Raw genomic sequence first — 17,629 nt, forward strand, 5'->3', positions numbered from 1 at the left:
GATAGAAGTGATTAGCTTGTTCAGTCCTTTGAACTTGGATGAAGCTGTCTGAGAACGGGACGTAGTCATACGCTTTAATCCCTAATTTTTGCCTGGACCGCCTTTTCAGGTTTTCAATCCACCAGGATACCCCTTTTTGCCCAAGCCGCCTTTTCAGGTTTTCGACTTGCTGGGTGCACATTTTTTATGTTTATCCCTAATTTTTCCCCGAACCCTTTTGGTTCGCCGGGATGCCCTTACTTTTGCCTAGATACGTCGACCTAGCGGGTCTCTTTTATGCGTAGTATTTTTTAACTATGTCTGCGTTCACGGGATGCGGGAAGTCTTCGCCGTCCATTGTAGCTAGTATCATGGCTCCACCAGAGAATACCTTCTTAACTACAAACGGCCCTTCGTACGTGGGAGTCCATTTGCCTCTGGGATCACCTTGTGGTAGAGTGATGCGCTTTATCACCAAGTCGCCAATTTGATACACCTGTCTCTTGACTCTTTTGTTAAATGCCTGGGTCATGCGCTTCTGATATATCTGTCCATGACACACAGCCGCAAGTCTCTTCTCATCGATCAAGTTTATCTGGTCGAGTCGAGTCTGAATCCATTCATCTTCATCTAAGCCCGCCTCTTTTATGATTCTTAGAGAGGGAATCTGGACTTCCACTGGTAAAACGGCTTCCATCCCGTAGACTAAAGAGAAAGGAGTTGCTCCTGTCGAAGTGCGTACTGAAGTGCGATAACCGTGAAGAGCAAACGATAACATCTCATGCCAGTCTTTGTACGTCACCGTCATCTTTTGTATGATCTTCTTGATATTCTTATTAGCATCTTCTACAGCGCCATTCATCTTTGGTCGGTACGGAGAAGAGTTATGGTGCTTTACGTTGAACTGCGTGCAGAGTTCAGTAATCATCTTGTTGTTCAAATTAGTACCATTGTCGGTGATAATCCTTTCAGGGATACCATACCGACAAATAAGACTATTCTTGATGAACCGTGCCACCACATTCTTGGTGACAGAAGCAAATGAGGCAGCCTCTACCCACTTTGTAAAGTAATCAATAGCGACAAGGATGAAGCGATGCCCGTTAGAAGCAGTAGGTTTAATCTCTCCAATCATGTCAATGCCCCACATTGCAAAGGGCCAAGGTGCGGTCAACACGTTCAATGGAGCAGGAGGTGCATGTACTTTATCCGCATATATCTGGAACTTGTGACAGGTTCTGGAGTGATGGTGGCAATCAGCTTCCATGGTAGACCAATAATACCCTGATCTCAGAATCTTCTTGGCCATCGTATGTCCACTAGAATGAGTCCCAAAAATACCGTCGTGCATATCTCCCATAATCTTTTCTGCTTCCTTTTTATCCACACAGCGAAGCAAAGTCGAATCGTGGTTACGTTTGTACAATACTCCATTACTCAAAAAGAATTTAGCAGAGAACTTCCTCAGGAATTTTCTATCATTGATAGATGCCCCCTCAGGGTACTCCTGAGTTTCTAAATATCTTTTTACTTCGTGGAACCAAGGTTTCTCTTCCACTTCATCAGTATTAAGCTCATAACAATGTGCAGGTTCATCCAATCGCTCAATGGTGATCATGGGAGCTTCATTATCCCATCTGACTCTGAACATAGATGACATGGTAGCCAATGCGTCTGCCAACTGATTCTCTTCTCGTGGGATATGTTCGAATGTAATCTCTCCAAAGTATGGGATTAGTGACAACACCTTCTCTCGATAAGGGATGAGATTCGGATGTTTAGTGTCCCATTCTCCTTTGATCTGACTGATTACTAATGCTGAGTCTCCGTACACACTCAAAAACTTGACCCGCCGGTCTATAGCAGCCTTGAGTCCCAAAATACATGCTTCATACTCAGCCATATTATTGGTACAATGAAAACATAGTCTAGCAGTGAAAGGCGTATGGTAACCCTCGGGAGAAATGATTACCACACCAACACCATTGCCCAATGCATTAGAAGACCCATCGAAAACCATAGTCCATCGGGATCCTAGTTCGGGTCCTTCATCCGGTCCAGGTTCTTCATAATCAGTAACAAGCATGACATCCTCATCTGGGAACTCAAAATTCATAGATTGGTAATCATCCACTGCTTGATGAGCCAAATGATCGGCTAGCACGCTTCCTTTGATTGCTTTCTGGGTAGTATACTGGATGTCGTACTCTGTTAGAATCATCTGCCATCTTGCTATTCTTCCAGAGAGAGCGGGTTTCTCAAATATGTATTTGATAGGATCCATCTTAGAAATCAATAAAGTGGTGTGATTCAACATATACTGTCTCAGTCGGCGAGCAGCCCAGGCCAAAGCACAACAAGTTTTCTCGAGCAGTGAGCATCTTGTTTCACAGTCGGTAAACTTTTTGCTAAGGTAGTATATGGCATGCTCTTTTCGACCAGACTCGTCATGTTGTCCCAACACGCACCCCATTGAATTTTCTAACACGGTTAAATACATGATTAGAGGTCTTCCTTCAACTGGTGGCATCAGAATTGGAGGTTCTTGAAGATACTTCTTGATTTTGTCAAAAGCTTCTTGACATTCCTCATTCCATATCATCTCTTGATTTTTCCTCAGTAGCTTGAAGAGGGGTTTGCAGGTGGCGGTCAAATGGGAGATAAATCGGGCAATGTAATTCAAGCGTCCCAAGAAGCCTCTGACTTCTTTATCTGTACTGGGAACTGGCATTTCTTGAATAGCTCTTACCTTGGCCGGGTCAACCTCAATCCTTTTACCACTGACAATAAAGCCCAGGAGTTTGCCGGACCTTACCCCAAAGGTGCATTTGTTCGGGTTCAACCTCAACTTGTATTTCTTCAACCTCTCGAACAATTTGTATAAATGATCGAGATGTTCCTCCTCAGTATGAGATCTGGCTATCATGTCATCCACATATACTTCTATTTCATGATGGATCATATCATGGAACAAAACCACCATAGCACGCTGGTACGTTGCCCCTGCATTCTTTAAACCAAATGGCATTACTTTATAACAGAACGTGCCCCATTGCGTCACAAACGTAGTTTTCTCCATGTCCTCAGGCGCCATCTTAATCTGGTTGTAACCTGAGAATCCATCCATGAATGAGAACACCTTGTGTTGAGCGGTGTTATCTACCAGAACATCAATGTGCGGGAGTGGAAAGTCATCCTTGGGACTCGCTTTATTCAGGTCTCGGTAATCTACACACATTCGCACCTTACCATCCTTCTTTGGCACTGGTACCACATTAGCAACCCATTGAGGATAAGAAGTAACAGCCAGAAAACCTACATCAAATTGTTTCATCACCTCGGCTTTGATTTTGTCAGACATTTCAGGACGCATGCGACGAACCTTTTGCTTAACAGGACGACATTCTTCCCTCGTTGGCAGTCGATGCACTACTATATCGGTATCCAGTCCTGGCATGTCTTCATAAGACCAAGCAAAAATCTCTACATAGTCATGCAACATCTGAATCAACCTTCTCTTGACACTGTTTTCCAAGCCTGCTCCTATTTTGACTTCTTTCTTGTTTACTTTAGTACCCAGATTTACAGTCTCAACTGACTCCTCGTGTGGCTGTATAGTCCTTTCCTCCTGCAGTAACAGTCTGGCAAGTTCTCCAGGTACTTCACAATCTTCCTCACTTCCATCCTCGGCTTGGTAGATCGGATTTTCAAAGTCATAATGAACAGTAGTAGAACTATTGTCAACAGGATCCAGAGTGGGTATGGATCTGCAATTCGTTACGTGAGTGTGTGTAAGAAAACATAGCTCGTTTGGAAGATGACAGAAAAGATAAAGAGCGCAATATTTGAATGCAAAAAGTCCATTGATTTATTGAATACGAATATGCTTATGAAGATGACAAAACCCTTAACAAATTAGCTATTGTGCCCCGGGCATAGACACAACGCTTGGAGAAGTTCAATTGTAAAAAAAATTTGCAACACTAAAATAAATAACAATTACTCCTGACTAAAGGAAATCGGGATAGTGTCTTCAGCCTTCCAATTATTGAGTCCGTCACCAATTGTTGGGAAAATCCAGCTATCCAGGTCGCAATCGCTGTCAGCATCTTCTACAGCATTAATTTGACTCTTGTCAGAGCTGAACCCCAGGCCCAATTTGTCAGACTTGTACGGTACGTTGATCAATTGACCCCAGCCAGTACGACCACCATCTTCAACCACGGCTCGAGCGTCCTTCAGAGAAATCATAGCAGGAGGAGCACGAATAACCTTGGGTACACAGGGAGTTGGCTTAAGGACAGGATTGGTCGGAGGAACTACTTCAAATGACTGAGTCGGAGTCTCAAAGAATTCACTATCCATCTCGACGTATCTGAAGGTATGCACACTACTGGAAATATACTCTTCTTCCCCACACACAGTGACAATCTTGCCCTCCGTTGGATACCTCAGCTTTTGATGGAGAGATGAAGCTACAGCACCTGCCCCATGAAGCCAAGGACGTCCCAGCAAGCAGGAATAGGCAGGACGAATGTTCATTACGTGGAAGGTAGTGTTGAAGACTTGAGGTCCTATCCTGATAGGAAGGACTACTTCGCCATGGACAACACTCTTCGCACCATCGTAAGCACGTACCACAATGTCACTAGGTTTCAGTTCAATGCTTTTACAATCCAGCTTATCCAGCACAGCTGTCGGCAGCACATTCAAGGAAGAGCCATTATCGATCAACACATGAGACAAAGTGATTCCCCTACACTCAATGGAGATATGCAGGGCTTTATTGTGATTCTTTCCTGCTGGTGTCAGATCAGCGTCGGAAAAGCCTAGGCCATTGTCAACAGCCAAGTGAGCAACATAATGTTCGAACTGATCGACAGATGTCTCCTGAGGTACATGAGCGGTCTTCAAGAATTTTATCAATGCATTGGCATGAGGTTCAGAAGATAATAGCAAGGATAACATCGAGATCTTAGACGGGGTATGCCCCAACTGTTCTACAACATCAAAATCACTCTTGCGAATGATTTTCAGCACTTCTTCCATTTCTTGTTTGGCAATATCTTCGGGAGTAACTTCGACCGGTGCCTCTGACTGAGGAGGATCGACTGGTTCCTTTCCTCGAGTTTCAAGGACCGGAGGCGAGATTTCCGGAGAGAAGATCCTTCCACTTCGAGTAATTTTACTAGTCCCAACGATGCCATTAGGATTAGTAGAATTGTCAATTTGCTTTACGCCATGGACGAAAACATCACCGCCATAATTCCACGGAATAGCTTTGCTTGAGGAATACGGGATCGGGCCAGGTGTAGTAATGATTAGGGGAGCTACCCTGGGCTTGGCAATAATCTTCACAGGCGCTTTAGTAGCGGTAATCTTCACTAGAACTTTGGATCTAACAATCACAGATATTTCTTCAATGGGATTTTCCGCCTTAGGCATCCTTTCGAAGAGAACTGTACGATCATCCATCAGCCGTTGAATACCACTCTTCAACTCCCAACAATCATCTGGTTGGAGTATGCAGAGATTGCAATCTTCAACACAACCTGGAAATAAACCAGCTTGCAACAAATTCCTCTTTATGATCTGGAGAGGAGATGTTAAGTCAGCCACATTAGAAATGTGAGAATCGTCATCCACGGCATTAACCGTCTTGTCATGATTAGGCATAGGAGCAGTGATGACATTAGGAGTCTCCGGAGGCTCAAACTCAATTTCTCCAGCTTCGATCATATCCTGAATCTTATTCTTCAGTGACCAGCAATCGTTTGTATCATGCTCGAGGCTATCGGAGTGATAAGCACACCTAGCATTGGGATTATAACGAGAAGAAGTAGTGTTGGGATTCGCAGGAGGATCTCTGAGTGTAATCAAATTTGCTTTTAGCATCCCCTGCAGTGCCTGTGCCAAGGTCATATTGATCCTGGTAAACTGCCTTCTTGGCCTGTCTTGTTTGGGCTGGAAGTTTTGAGATGGTGGTGCTGCAATCGTAACTGCTCCAATGTCGTGGTCACGGTTTTTCTTGTTACGACCCTTTTGACCGTACACAGCATTTGATTCGTTCCTCCCCTGATAGGACCTTTTGGTGCTTGCAGAGGTAGCCGCCTGTATCTTTCCACTTCGGATGCCGCTTTCAACACGTTCACCTGTTAATATAAGTTCAGTGAAACCCGATGAGGAACTTCCCAATAGATGGCTGTAGAATGGGCCAGTCAGTGTACCCATGAACATGTCCACCAATTCTCTGTCAGTCATAGGGGGTTTGACTCTGCCAGCCAAATCTCTCCACTTTTGAGCATATTCTTTAAAGCTTTCTTTAGATCCCATAGTCATATTCTGCAACTGTAGCCGGGTAGGTGCTAGTTCAGAGTTATACTGGTACTGTTTATAGAAAGTTGTTGCTAAATCAGTCCAGGTGCGGATGTCAGAGCTCTCGAGCTGATAATACCATTCCAACTGTGTGCCAGATAGGCTCTCTTGGAAGAAATGGATCCATAGCTTCCTGTCAGTGGTATGCGGCTGAATCTTTCTCACATAAGCTCTCAGATGCATCTGAGGACAAGACGCACCATCGTACTTAGTGAAAGTGGGGATTTTGAATTTGCGAGGAATGGTCACATCGGAGACCAGACCCAAACTTTCGAAATCCAGACCGGGCGTCTTCTGACCCTCCATAGCTAGCATACGTTCTTCCAGCAACTTGTACTTATCATCTCTTGGAGAGTACTGTTCATTTTCATAATCTTCATCGTCATCCTCAGGGTTGGAGAAATCAGCATTCTCTTCCTCTGAATCATTCTCCGCCCCCTCTTCTGGACCATTCGGGATTCCAAACTTGACTGTTGCGGCCTGTCCTTTACGCCTTCTTCCCGGGTTAATGAAACTCACAGCTTTCTTGTCTTTCTTCTTTTCGAGCAAAAGAGCCTTCAGTTCCTCCTGCCCCTTGGATAAGCTTAGCATCATCTCCTGGAATTGAGCATTCTGAGTCTGGAGATCTTTGACAGTTTGTTCGAGATCCATTTTTCTGTTTGTAATGAAGACCGTGAGAACATTGAACTTGTAGAATACCTGTTATGCAGTGTTATGTTATGTTATGCAATGCATGAAATGTTTTCAAGGACTTTTGGAATTTAACTTTGCGTAAATCACCAACAAGAGAGAAATGTTTATTGCTAATTTATTTGACCAATGTTCATTACAAAAGGAATAATAATAAAATACAATGAAAGCTCAAGTCTCCCAGGGGCGGCTTCTTTTTGGGCGAAGATACGCATTGAGTCTTCGTTCCTCATTAAGCTGACTGGTAAGTTCTAACACTTTCTTCCTTTCTGCGACGAACTGAGTCTCGAAAGTATCCCTTTCTTCTCTCAACTGGATCCAGGATCTCTTTAGTTCCTCAACATTGGTAGGCATATCTGGATAAGGAATGATCTGAGGAGCACCTCCTTCAGCTTCAGGTTCGACAATCTGAGGTCCGATTGCGAGATATGGCATGACAAGTTCACGAGCTCTGGCGCGTACCCATCTGAGATAAGGTTCCATAGGAATAGAATTTTTATGTCCTAACGTACCTCTCTTCACCATGCCCCAAGCTCGTACAAATCTTTGACGGAGGCCTTGGGAATCGTTGTCATAGTCGAACATGATGCCTTCGATGATCATTTCATGTGGACCATCTCTTCGAGCACAACCAAACTGTCGCAGAGCTAAAGCAGGATTATAAGTAATGCCTCCTCTTATTCCTAGGAGTGGTACATTAGGGAACTCGCCACAACGGTCAATGATGGTAACATTTTCCTTGAACTGAGGACACCAACAGATGTCTGGGTGGGAGAGCGACATTATCCTTTGAGACCATTTCAAATTCTGCTCGTTCTTCAAGACTGATTGAGGAAGGTGCGAAATAAACCACCTAGACAACAAAGGTATGCAGCACATGAGAGTCCCTTGTTTCTTCATGGTACGAGTGTGGAGGGAATGCAAAATGTCTCCCAGCAAGGTGGGCACAGGGTTATGAGTGAGAAATATCTTAATAGCATTCATGTCTATGAATTGGTCTGGATTAGGAAATAACACCAAACCGTAGATTAGTAATGCTAGGACATCTTTGAAAGCGTGGACATCCATAACTTTTAGGAATTCCCGGGCCTTATTTATCAGAAATTTGGCCAGTAAACCCTTATCTCCACTCCTTGTTACCCAATTAGCTTCAATGTCGGACTTCGTCATGTGTAAACCTGTGGCAACTTCTTCAGACTTCGGAACCTTTTCTAAACCACTGAAAGGTATTTGATCAAGGATAGGTATCCCAAGCAGTCTGGAGAATTCTTCCAGTGTAGGTACCAACTGATAATCTGGGAATGTGAAGCACTGATGTTTAGGATCGAAGAACTGGAATAAAACTCTCATCATATCTTCTTTGAAACCAGTGGTAACCAAATTGAGGAGAGAACCGTGTTTCTTGATGAACTGGGCATGATCGGGGAGCTCTGACACTAAATTCTTCAGTTGAGGAGAGCAAAGTTAAATCCCTAAGTCCTTGAAATGGTTAGTACAATGTTATGATGTCATGATGTTATGATGTTATGAGGTTAAATAAATAACAAGCACAAGCAAGTCACACAACCATCATTCCTAGGTTTTAAGGCTTGCATGAGTTCCATAGGTAAGTACCCTCCCCACTGAAGTTTAGTTGGTTCAACCTGTCCTAGAATAGTAACCGGGTTCTAAAAGGATCTCCAATCATTGACCTTCCTTTAAGTCCACTTCAGTGCAACACCAAGTGGTTGACCGAAGCTTCCCTAAAGTCCAATCTCAAGGAGTGTAGTATCGAGTCTCAACCAACCCCAGTCGGAACCGAAGTCAGTTATCTCACTACTTTCTAATGGCCAGGATGAGTCAATTAGGGTTCTAAAGGTCTGGTTAATGCTTTGATGACACCACGCGGAAGCCAAATTTCTCCCCAAGTAAACATGAGGAGCATCAGGACATCCAAAGTGTCACATTAACCGTAGCCATCATTTTAACCATTCCAGTATACGCCGGATAGTCGCGATGATCTATTGCTACTTACCTAAGGTACACTAGATCCGGGTGTAGGATCTTTCACTCAAAAATACCCAAGCAATCCCTTAAAAGTAAATCAGACAATTTGGAATAAGTGATCTTGTTTTTAAGGTAACCTCTCTTTTTAGCTCCCCAGCAGAGTCGCTAGTTCTGTCATTCGGTGAACTGACTTGGGGTATTTTGCTTTTTATCGCAATGTCGCGGATAGCAAGAGTCGCCACCGACTTTTCTTTTATCCAATAAGGAAAGGTGGAAAAAAACAGGAAAGACCTCAATAGATTTTGGGTTCGGGAGGTACATTATACAAAGGGAAGGTGTTAGCACCCTTTGTATCCATGGTTATCCATGGGCTCTTAATTGCTGGATCACTTATATTTTTGTCTGAAAAGTGTTGGTGAATTGCTTAAAAAATGTTTGAAAGAGAGTTTAACTTTGTAATGATTCTCGTATGAATGTATACAAAGTGTTTATCTCGTTTGATTTTGAAAGCGGTTTAGAAAAGGTATAACTTGGTAATGATTCTAGTGTGAATGTATACCAAGTGTGACGTGTGAAAAATGTTTTAGGTTGTGAGTCAGCAATTAAGAGTTATACCTATCCGAGGTCTTTGTGGGCATTTCCTATCCTGAGGAGGGTAAAACTGTCCTTACTATTGAGAAGTAAGTAATTTTATCCTTTGGATATAAAGGGACATCGTAGGGTCATCGCTTGGTCATTGAAGGCAACATTTGTAAGGATAGCTTAGCATTCAGAGGGACGATCATCATTTAACCGTAGGCTACACCGAAGGGTCATCGAGGGGCAAAATCATTCGAGGGCAACATCCGAGGGACTATGATTTATGTTATGATGATTTAATCGAAGGGTCTTTGCTAGGTGTATCCCCACGTTCGCGGGACATGACCGTAATACCGTAATACCGTAAGGCAACAAAGAGAGGTCCAAGGTCACATATTCAAAGGCCATGTTTTACAATTAAGTATTTAAGATGAATTTCCACATTAAAATTAATTAGGCAATTAGGATGAATCTCCCCATTAAAATTAATTAGTTCGGAATCCATCTCCATAAGGGTATCCCTCAAATAAAGTGGAATACCTAGCAAGCCACCTTCTTCGGGAGTATGTGAGCCCTTACAAAATTCCGCAAACAGGTCAGAATACCAAATGGGGTGCAATCAAGAGTTGCACCAAAGCAGTAATAGTATTAGGTAAACAAAGCATGGTTATAATAAAATAGGTCAGATGGGCAAAGATCAAAACAGAGCGAAAAACAGCGGCATCCATTACAACAATTCAAGGTATCCAGGCATACTTAAGTCCACATGCAAAACCTCAAATATATTTATGAATTCAATTATGGTATCACATGTGAATTCGGAACATAAAGCGGCGATAGTAACGCAAACCTGTTTGCAATTGAATTGCAACCTTGAATTGGCCGATCGGATCGAATTGAGCGGTGCCACCGGCTTTTCCTTCAGGGTTTCCTTTAGGGTTACTCGGAATAAGTTAAACAGTAGTCCTGAACACTCCACAACAAGCCGGTAGGATTTGTTCTTGGATTCTTCAACTAAACAACAAATTAAAACGAAGGAAATAAACTAGATCCTAACGTAAGGTTAGATCCGGTAAAAAGGTACACAATAGTTTCCGTTGTAGAAACTATTGTGCGAAAAGAATTAACTAAATGCTAAAAAGGAAATAGGAAATTGCAAGGGAAATAGTGTAGAACTCGTAGGAAAAACAATGCCTAAGCTGCTGGAAAAGAAAATATGCAAAAGCGAAAACGGCAAAGGAAAAAATGTGGAAAAGCTTCGGGGGGCCCTTTTGGTTTTGCAAGTAGCTATTTATATATGCTTCAGTAACCGCTTCCGCTGCCAAAAAGGTCTTCAACGTGCATAAAAGCATGGCGTGGATATAGGGCTCAACACTCCCTCAACGCTCAACGTCTCTGAGGCGTTCCTTGCGCCAAAAATGTAGGGGAATGGTGTGACGTTCGTCACACCATGTGTGACGTCCGTCATAGGGGTGTGCAAGGCGTGACGCTCGTCACAGCCTCTGTGACGCTCGTCACAGGTGCAACACCTGTGTTCTTGTACTTTGGGTTGGGCTTTGCTATTTGGTTCGTTTTCTCTCCTTTTTGCACCTCTTTTCCTCCATTTTTACTTGTGCTTCCAAATAAGCCACCTGAGACAAATAGGAAGAAAATACCACGTAATATCTAACAACATAAAGTGAACTGAAATAAATAATGATAAAATTTAATTGAATTAAGTCCTAAAATATGATATAATTTCATGTTATCACTAGGCGAGCGTGTAGCGAACAGGCCAGTTTGGGTCATTCGTGAGCTGGGCCTTCGTTCCTTTAGGATCAGTGTCATAAAAATGAGTCGGAGTGCCCTGAAAAAATGTCTTGAAATATTAATGGGCAAATTTTGGGGTATGACACTTTACAAATGCAGTTTCAGTTTCAAACGTTTGTGATATTCCAGTAAGTCGACTACTAGTACCATTCCTAAAAGGTGATCATCTTGTCTTTACTATTTCTTAAGTTTAGTATAAACTAGGTCTTAAGGCTTGCAAGCACAACCTTCATGGCGGAATGTTATGACCAAACGGCGATACTCCACTGATTGTGGCAGCTATTAAAACAAAGCTCTCAGCTCAATGGTCTTCCATTGAAAAATGGGTGATAACTTCTCTTGGAAAAGGTTTCTTTGAGTTCACTTTTTCCAATCTTGAAGACGTTCAAAGGGTCAAATCAGTAATCTCATGGAACTTAAATCCAGGTATTCTCAAACTTTTCCCCTGGTCTAAGGACTTTGTTCCTTCGAATGTGAATCATACTTCAACTTAGGTCTAGGTCAAAATTCTTGGGTTATCTCAAGAATAATGGACACCCAAAATTATTTTGGCTATTGATAACAGTTTAGGCACTATGATATACTTAGATTCCACCACTTGCAAGCCTGTTTTTGATAGGCCTTTTGGCCACTTTGTGAGAGTACTAGTGGACATAGTTTTACATAAAGACCTAAGCTACAAAATTTTAGTGGAAAGGGTAGGCTTCGCCTTCTTTATTGAAATTGAATATGAAAAACTTTCAGATTTTTGTCAACACTATAATATCACTGGACATTCTCTAGGGGTTTTCAGAAGGAGAAACTACCAAAGGAAACTAACAAAATAAGAACAATGAGTGACAATACAAAGGTTTATGTTCCAATATCCTTCAAAGAAAAGACCAGTTAGTGAGAGAGAAACTGATAACAGATAAGGGTAGAACGAATGGTGTGTTTAAAACTCCACAAGATTTGTAGTAGGAAAAATCACCTAAGGTAGAGGTCCTAAGTAGGCAAGATGTTGTGGTAAATCAATACAGAGAAGGTATGGAAAATACTTCAGCCCAACAGACTCAGCTTGCTATTTTGGATTCTTTGGGCTCTGAACTCGCAGAGTTTGTTGATGCTACACAATATAATGAACTAGACAAGAGGCTTGAGTTAAAAAAACAATAAGCAAAGCATTTATTAAAAAAATCTTGGGCCAACATGACTGAAATGAAAGATTCTGATTCTCTTTCTGAAAATGATATAAAAGCTGATGAACAGGGCGATTTCCAGCTATCAATTTCAAAATCTCACAAAAAAAAGGTTAAGGCAAAGGAACAAAGTCAAAGGAACAAAGTCAAAGGAACCTCAACCTTCAGATCAAAGGTTGTTTCTTTCAAGCCTTTATAATGAAGTGCATCTATTGGAATTTGAGGGGCTTAGTCAATCCACCATCTAGATTGGCTCTTAAGAATCATATTAAATCTCATAAGCCTAATTTATGTTTTATTGAAGAACCTTGGATGGATAGCAAAAACTTTCCATACAACTATTTTGAATCTTTGAACCTTAAAGTTTTTGCTTCTAATCAAAGGGATGGTCAACTTCCAAATATTTGGTGTGTTTGTAACAGGTTGTTGAATCCTTATGTTATTGTTATTTCAGATCAACATGTTTCCTTTTCAATCAGCATGGATTCTCTTCTGGTAGGCTACAACGTAGTGTATGCTTCTACATGTCACCTAAACAGGAGGAATATTTGGATAAATCTATTCTATTACTAGAAATAATATCATCCCTTGATGTTTTCTGGGGGACTTCAATGCTATTATGGGCTCCCATGAGCATAGAGCTAGTCACTCTCCTAACAAATCCCACATGATTGATTTCGTGAGTTGATATGATAGTAACAAACTGGTGGATATTCCAACCAAGGTCTCACCTTATACTTGGTCTAATGGGAGGCTTGTTAATGGTCTAGTGGAAAGAAGATTAGATAGAGCTCTTTGTAACCATCTTTGGCTAACAACCTCTACTAGCATGAATGTCTCTACTCTTGTTAGACATAGGTCTGATCATCATCCTTTGTTATTAGAGGCGTGCTTATCTATTCATAGACATGTTTCCATCTTTAGATTCCTCGGTATATGGATGATTCATGACAATTATGAAACCTTCATTGCCAATTGTTGGTCTAAAAAATTAATTGGATGCCCTGTGTATATTCTCTCAAAAAAGCTTCAAAACCTTACGCATGACTTTGAAAATTAGAATAAGGAGATCTTTGGCAACATTCACAGTAGGGTGCAAGCTTCCATTAAAAATATTAACAACATTCAAATTAGGCTCATTGTAGATGGTAATGATTCCATTCTTACAACTCAAGAGATCAAGGTCTGGCAGGAACTTGATTTGGCCCTTTCAATGGAAGAGAGATTTTAGTTTGAAAAATATAAAGTGAAATGGAATTTAGAAGGGGATAGGAACACATCTTTTTTCTATAGAGCTTCTAAGATCAAAACCTACAAGAACGTTATTTCCTTCCTGAGAAGCAATTATTGAATCATTAATCAACCTGAAGACTTAGTTGCTCATGCAGTTTATTATTTCACTAATATTTTTGTGTTACGTGTATGTCTCGGGATCTCTCCATGGTCGAGGATATCATACCTTATTTGGTGGAAAACAATATGATTTGGTGGAAAACAATATCATACCTTAAGCAAGTAGTTTCCAACCTTAATAAAGAGAGTGCCCTAGGTCCCAATGGATTTGGTGGTTGTTTCTATCACACTTACTAGTCTATTATTCAAGAGGATGTCAGCAATGCTGTTTTGAAATTCTTTAAGTCTGGTTGAATCATGCCAAATTATAACTCTAATACCATTATTCTTCTGCCAAAAACTGAGGATGTTGACACTATTGACACGCTCAGGCCCATTTCTCTTGTAAATTTCAAGTTTAAGATTATATATAAGATTATTGCAGATAGGCTTTCTGTTTTCATGCCTATTCTTGTTTCCAAGGAGCAAAGGCGGTTCATCAAAGGTAGATATATTTGGGACTGTATTTTCACTACTTCTGAGTCCATCAACCATCTAGACAACAAATCTTTTTGTGGGAACTTAGCTCTTAAAGTTGATATTAAAAAAATCCTTCGACACTATCAATTGGGAGTTTCTAATTTATGTTCTAAGAAACTTCGGTTTCAATAGCACTTTTTGTAATTGGATTCAGACCATTATATCCTCTTCCTTTTTGTTTGTTTCTGTGAATGGTACCTCTCATGGATATTTCAACTGCACTAGGGGGTCAGGCAAGGTGATCCCCTATCTCCTCTTCATTTTTGTTTAGCTGAAGAAGTCTTAAGTAGGAGCATATCCAAAGTTAGTGGAGGAATAAGATCTTAAACTTATCAAGAGTAGCAAGGATATTCACATACCATCTTATGTATTATATGCATATGATATTTTGATCTTTTATAAAGGTTTTGTGGCTAACATACAAATTCTCATGAATTTATTCAGTAGATACTCCACTGCTCAGGTCAGAATATTAATAATTCCAAATCTTTCATCTATTCTGACTCTATTTCTCAATCGGGATTGCTTCATATTGCTACTCTGACTGGATTTTCCAGAGGCTCAATTCCTTTTATGTACTTGGGAGCGCCCATTTTTTAGGGGAAAATGAAAGCTACTTATCTTAGGCCCATTGTTGACAAAATTATCTCCAAAGTGGCTAGTTAGAAATACTTTATATATAGCGGGAAGGGTCCAGCTTATTGTTACCACGAAAAATCTCTAAGGCATGCTGAAAGCGTAATTAATGAAGGAGTCCTGTGAATGTGGGGGTTATACCCCATCAAAGGGTGAAGAGGTGTTGGAGGCAAGCAAGAGTAGGAAAAACACAAATCAAAGGATGAAGCCGACAGGGGAAGTTGGCCTGGTCGACAGGCTATTCTGTCGACCAACGTAAGGTTTGAGACTTAAAGAATTATAGTCAAGTGGGCAGAAGACAGCATCGCCCTAACGTCTGGGCGGGAGAAATTTGAAATTTAAAATAACCAGCAGTTTCAAAAAGAATAAGAGCGCCATAATGTGGAGCAGTTAGCAAGACATGGGTGCAGCGGTTGTGCAGATCATGTGACATAACATCTGCTAGTTTCTAGGAGTTTTAGCTTATGAGTAGTTCCTCTAGTTTAGTATAAATAGAGTGTCCCACAAGGGACTCAGGGTGTTCACTTTGTACTGAGAATCACTTGTAAGAAAACTTCCCATTCCCAGCGCGAGGAAGCAAGAGTTTTTTGAGAGTGCTATGTACGTGAATCACCACATTTATTTCAATGCAACTTCCTTACTTTTCAATTGTTCCCGTTGAACATTTTATCTTAATTTCATTTACTTTTGAGTTATCATTTTACGTTGTCGTTTACGCTGTCGTCACTGATTCTATTACGATAATAGAGTTTACCAAAAGCGTGTTCGTCGTATACCTCTTTTGAATGTTATAGCGCTGTCGGTCACGAGTCACCTATAGGCGATAACATTATCTAAACCGTTCGTGTGGAAAAACCATACGCTTGTTCGACACTTTGTTAGGAGCCGTTCCTCACAAAGTCATTCTGTCGAGTTGGACAAGCCTCATTTGCACTAGCACATGTCCTAGGATCAACTGGTCGATCCTGCAAGTAACCCTTTGTTCTAAAGCCTAGGGAGGACCAGCGGTTGTTTACCAATTTCCACAGTAAACAAAATGGCACGCCCGGTGGGACTGTGCTAGAGTAGTTGCGAAATTGCATGAAACTTAGAAGTGGCAAACTATATAGTAAGCCACGAAATATTATGAATATGTCAGAAACTAACACAGATGAAGTTCCACGAGGAACTTTATCCACTACGGAAACAGTAGTCTCACAGGTTGCCACTTTGCCACTGATGACAAGTGCATCCTTAACCACGTCGACTACGGGTGCGGTTGGAACATCAATTCCTCAGCCTCCACCGGGGGGTTCAGGATCAACGATAACGACGTTCAGACCATATGTGCCTCGCTTTGGCACCACATATCCGCTTTATGGAATGTCGTATTCCTTAATGCCAGGATATCAATCGACATCCAGTGCAACACTGTTTTCAGATACAAATCCTCCCTTGCAAGGATCAGCGCAAGGGGGCAACATGAGGAACACTACTCAGAACAGGACCATGCCGCTGTCGAACACTTCAGTAGCAGTGTTGAGACAACAAATGGACGATAGTAACCATGAATTGGCTAACATGTTGACCAACCAGATGGGCACAGTCTTTAATCCACTAATACAAGAATCTGCTGAAACAAATAGGCAAGTGGTGAACCAATTGACACGCTTGTGCAACTTTCTAGGGGCACCGGCTCGACAGATGACGCAAATGATTAGACCGATCGTTCCTGTGCAGATGGAGATATGGGCAGCGGAGGAGGAGACAGTCCACGAAGGACAAATCATCAGACCCCTTCAAAATCAAGGTGTCGAATCAGGAGTCACAGGACGTAACCAGGTGATAATGGTTAACCGACACCAAGATGCTGATCAAATTGTCGATCAACATCGACAAGAAAACTTGGCAGTGGAAAATAATTTGACAACTATTGTCAAAAGGATTATGGCTAGAAATGGCATGGGTGCTACATTGCAAAGGCCATTATACGCCTCCCCGCTAGCTGAGTTTATCCTCCAAGCCGAGGCGCCCAGGGAGATGAAAGTGCCTAAGTACACTAAATTTGGGGGAGAGTCTGTCGAATCGACAATATAGCATGTTACCATATACTTAACAGAGTCAGGGTATCTAGCTCATAATGAATGTTTGAGAGTAAAAAATTTCCCCTCCTCTCTGACCAAGGCTGCCTTCACATGGCTTACTTCGTTGGCCCCAAGTTCAATCGATTCGTGGGCCAAATTAGAAAAGAAGTTCCATGAACAGTTTTACGAAGGACACTCCAAAATTAGTTTGGCAGAATTGTCTAGTATCAAGAGAAGGTTTGCTGAGAGCATCGATGATTATCTAAATCGTTTTAGGTCCTTAAAGGCTAGGTGTTTTACGCAAGTGCCAGAACACGAACTAGTTCAAATGGCCGTAGGAGGTTTAGATTATTCCATTAGGAAGAAGATAGATCCAACTTTTGTGAAAAGTATGTCACAACTGGCCGATAGAGTTCGACATCTAGAACGGCTAAGGCTAGAAAAAGTTAGGCACAATAAGTC

General features: G+C 41.6%; 1 protein-coding gene across 1 annotated transcript; it reads left to right on the top strand.

The window, feature by feature from the left end:
* Positions 1–16,592: 16,592 nt before the first annotated feature.
* On the top strand, positions 16,593–17,180 carry LOC127130832 (uncharacterized). The gene has a single exon (XM_051059793.1). The coding sequence runs from the start codon at positions 16,593–16,595 to the stop codon at positions 17,178–17,180; it is 588 nt and encodes a 195-aa protein (XP_050915750.1).
* Positions 17,181–17,629: the final 449 nt, after the last annotated feature.

Source organism: Lathyrus oleraceus, chromosome 3 (genome assembly GCF_024323335.1).
Source record: "Lathyrus oleraceus cultivar Zhongwan6 chromosome 3, CAAS_Psat_ZW6_1.0, whole genome shotgun sequence".
Lineage (NCBI taxonomy): Eukaryota > Viridiplantae > Streptophyta > Magnoliopsida > Fabales > Fabaceae > Lathyrus > Lathyrus oleraceus.

Excerpts from the sequence above, each read along its gene's own strand:
- LOC127130832 (XM_051059793.1), top strand. The coding sequence starts at position 16,593 with ATGCCGCTGTCGAACACTTCAGTAGCAGTGTTGAGACAACAAATGGAC.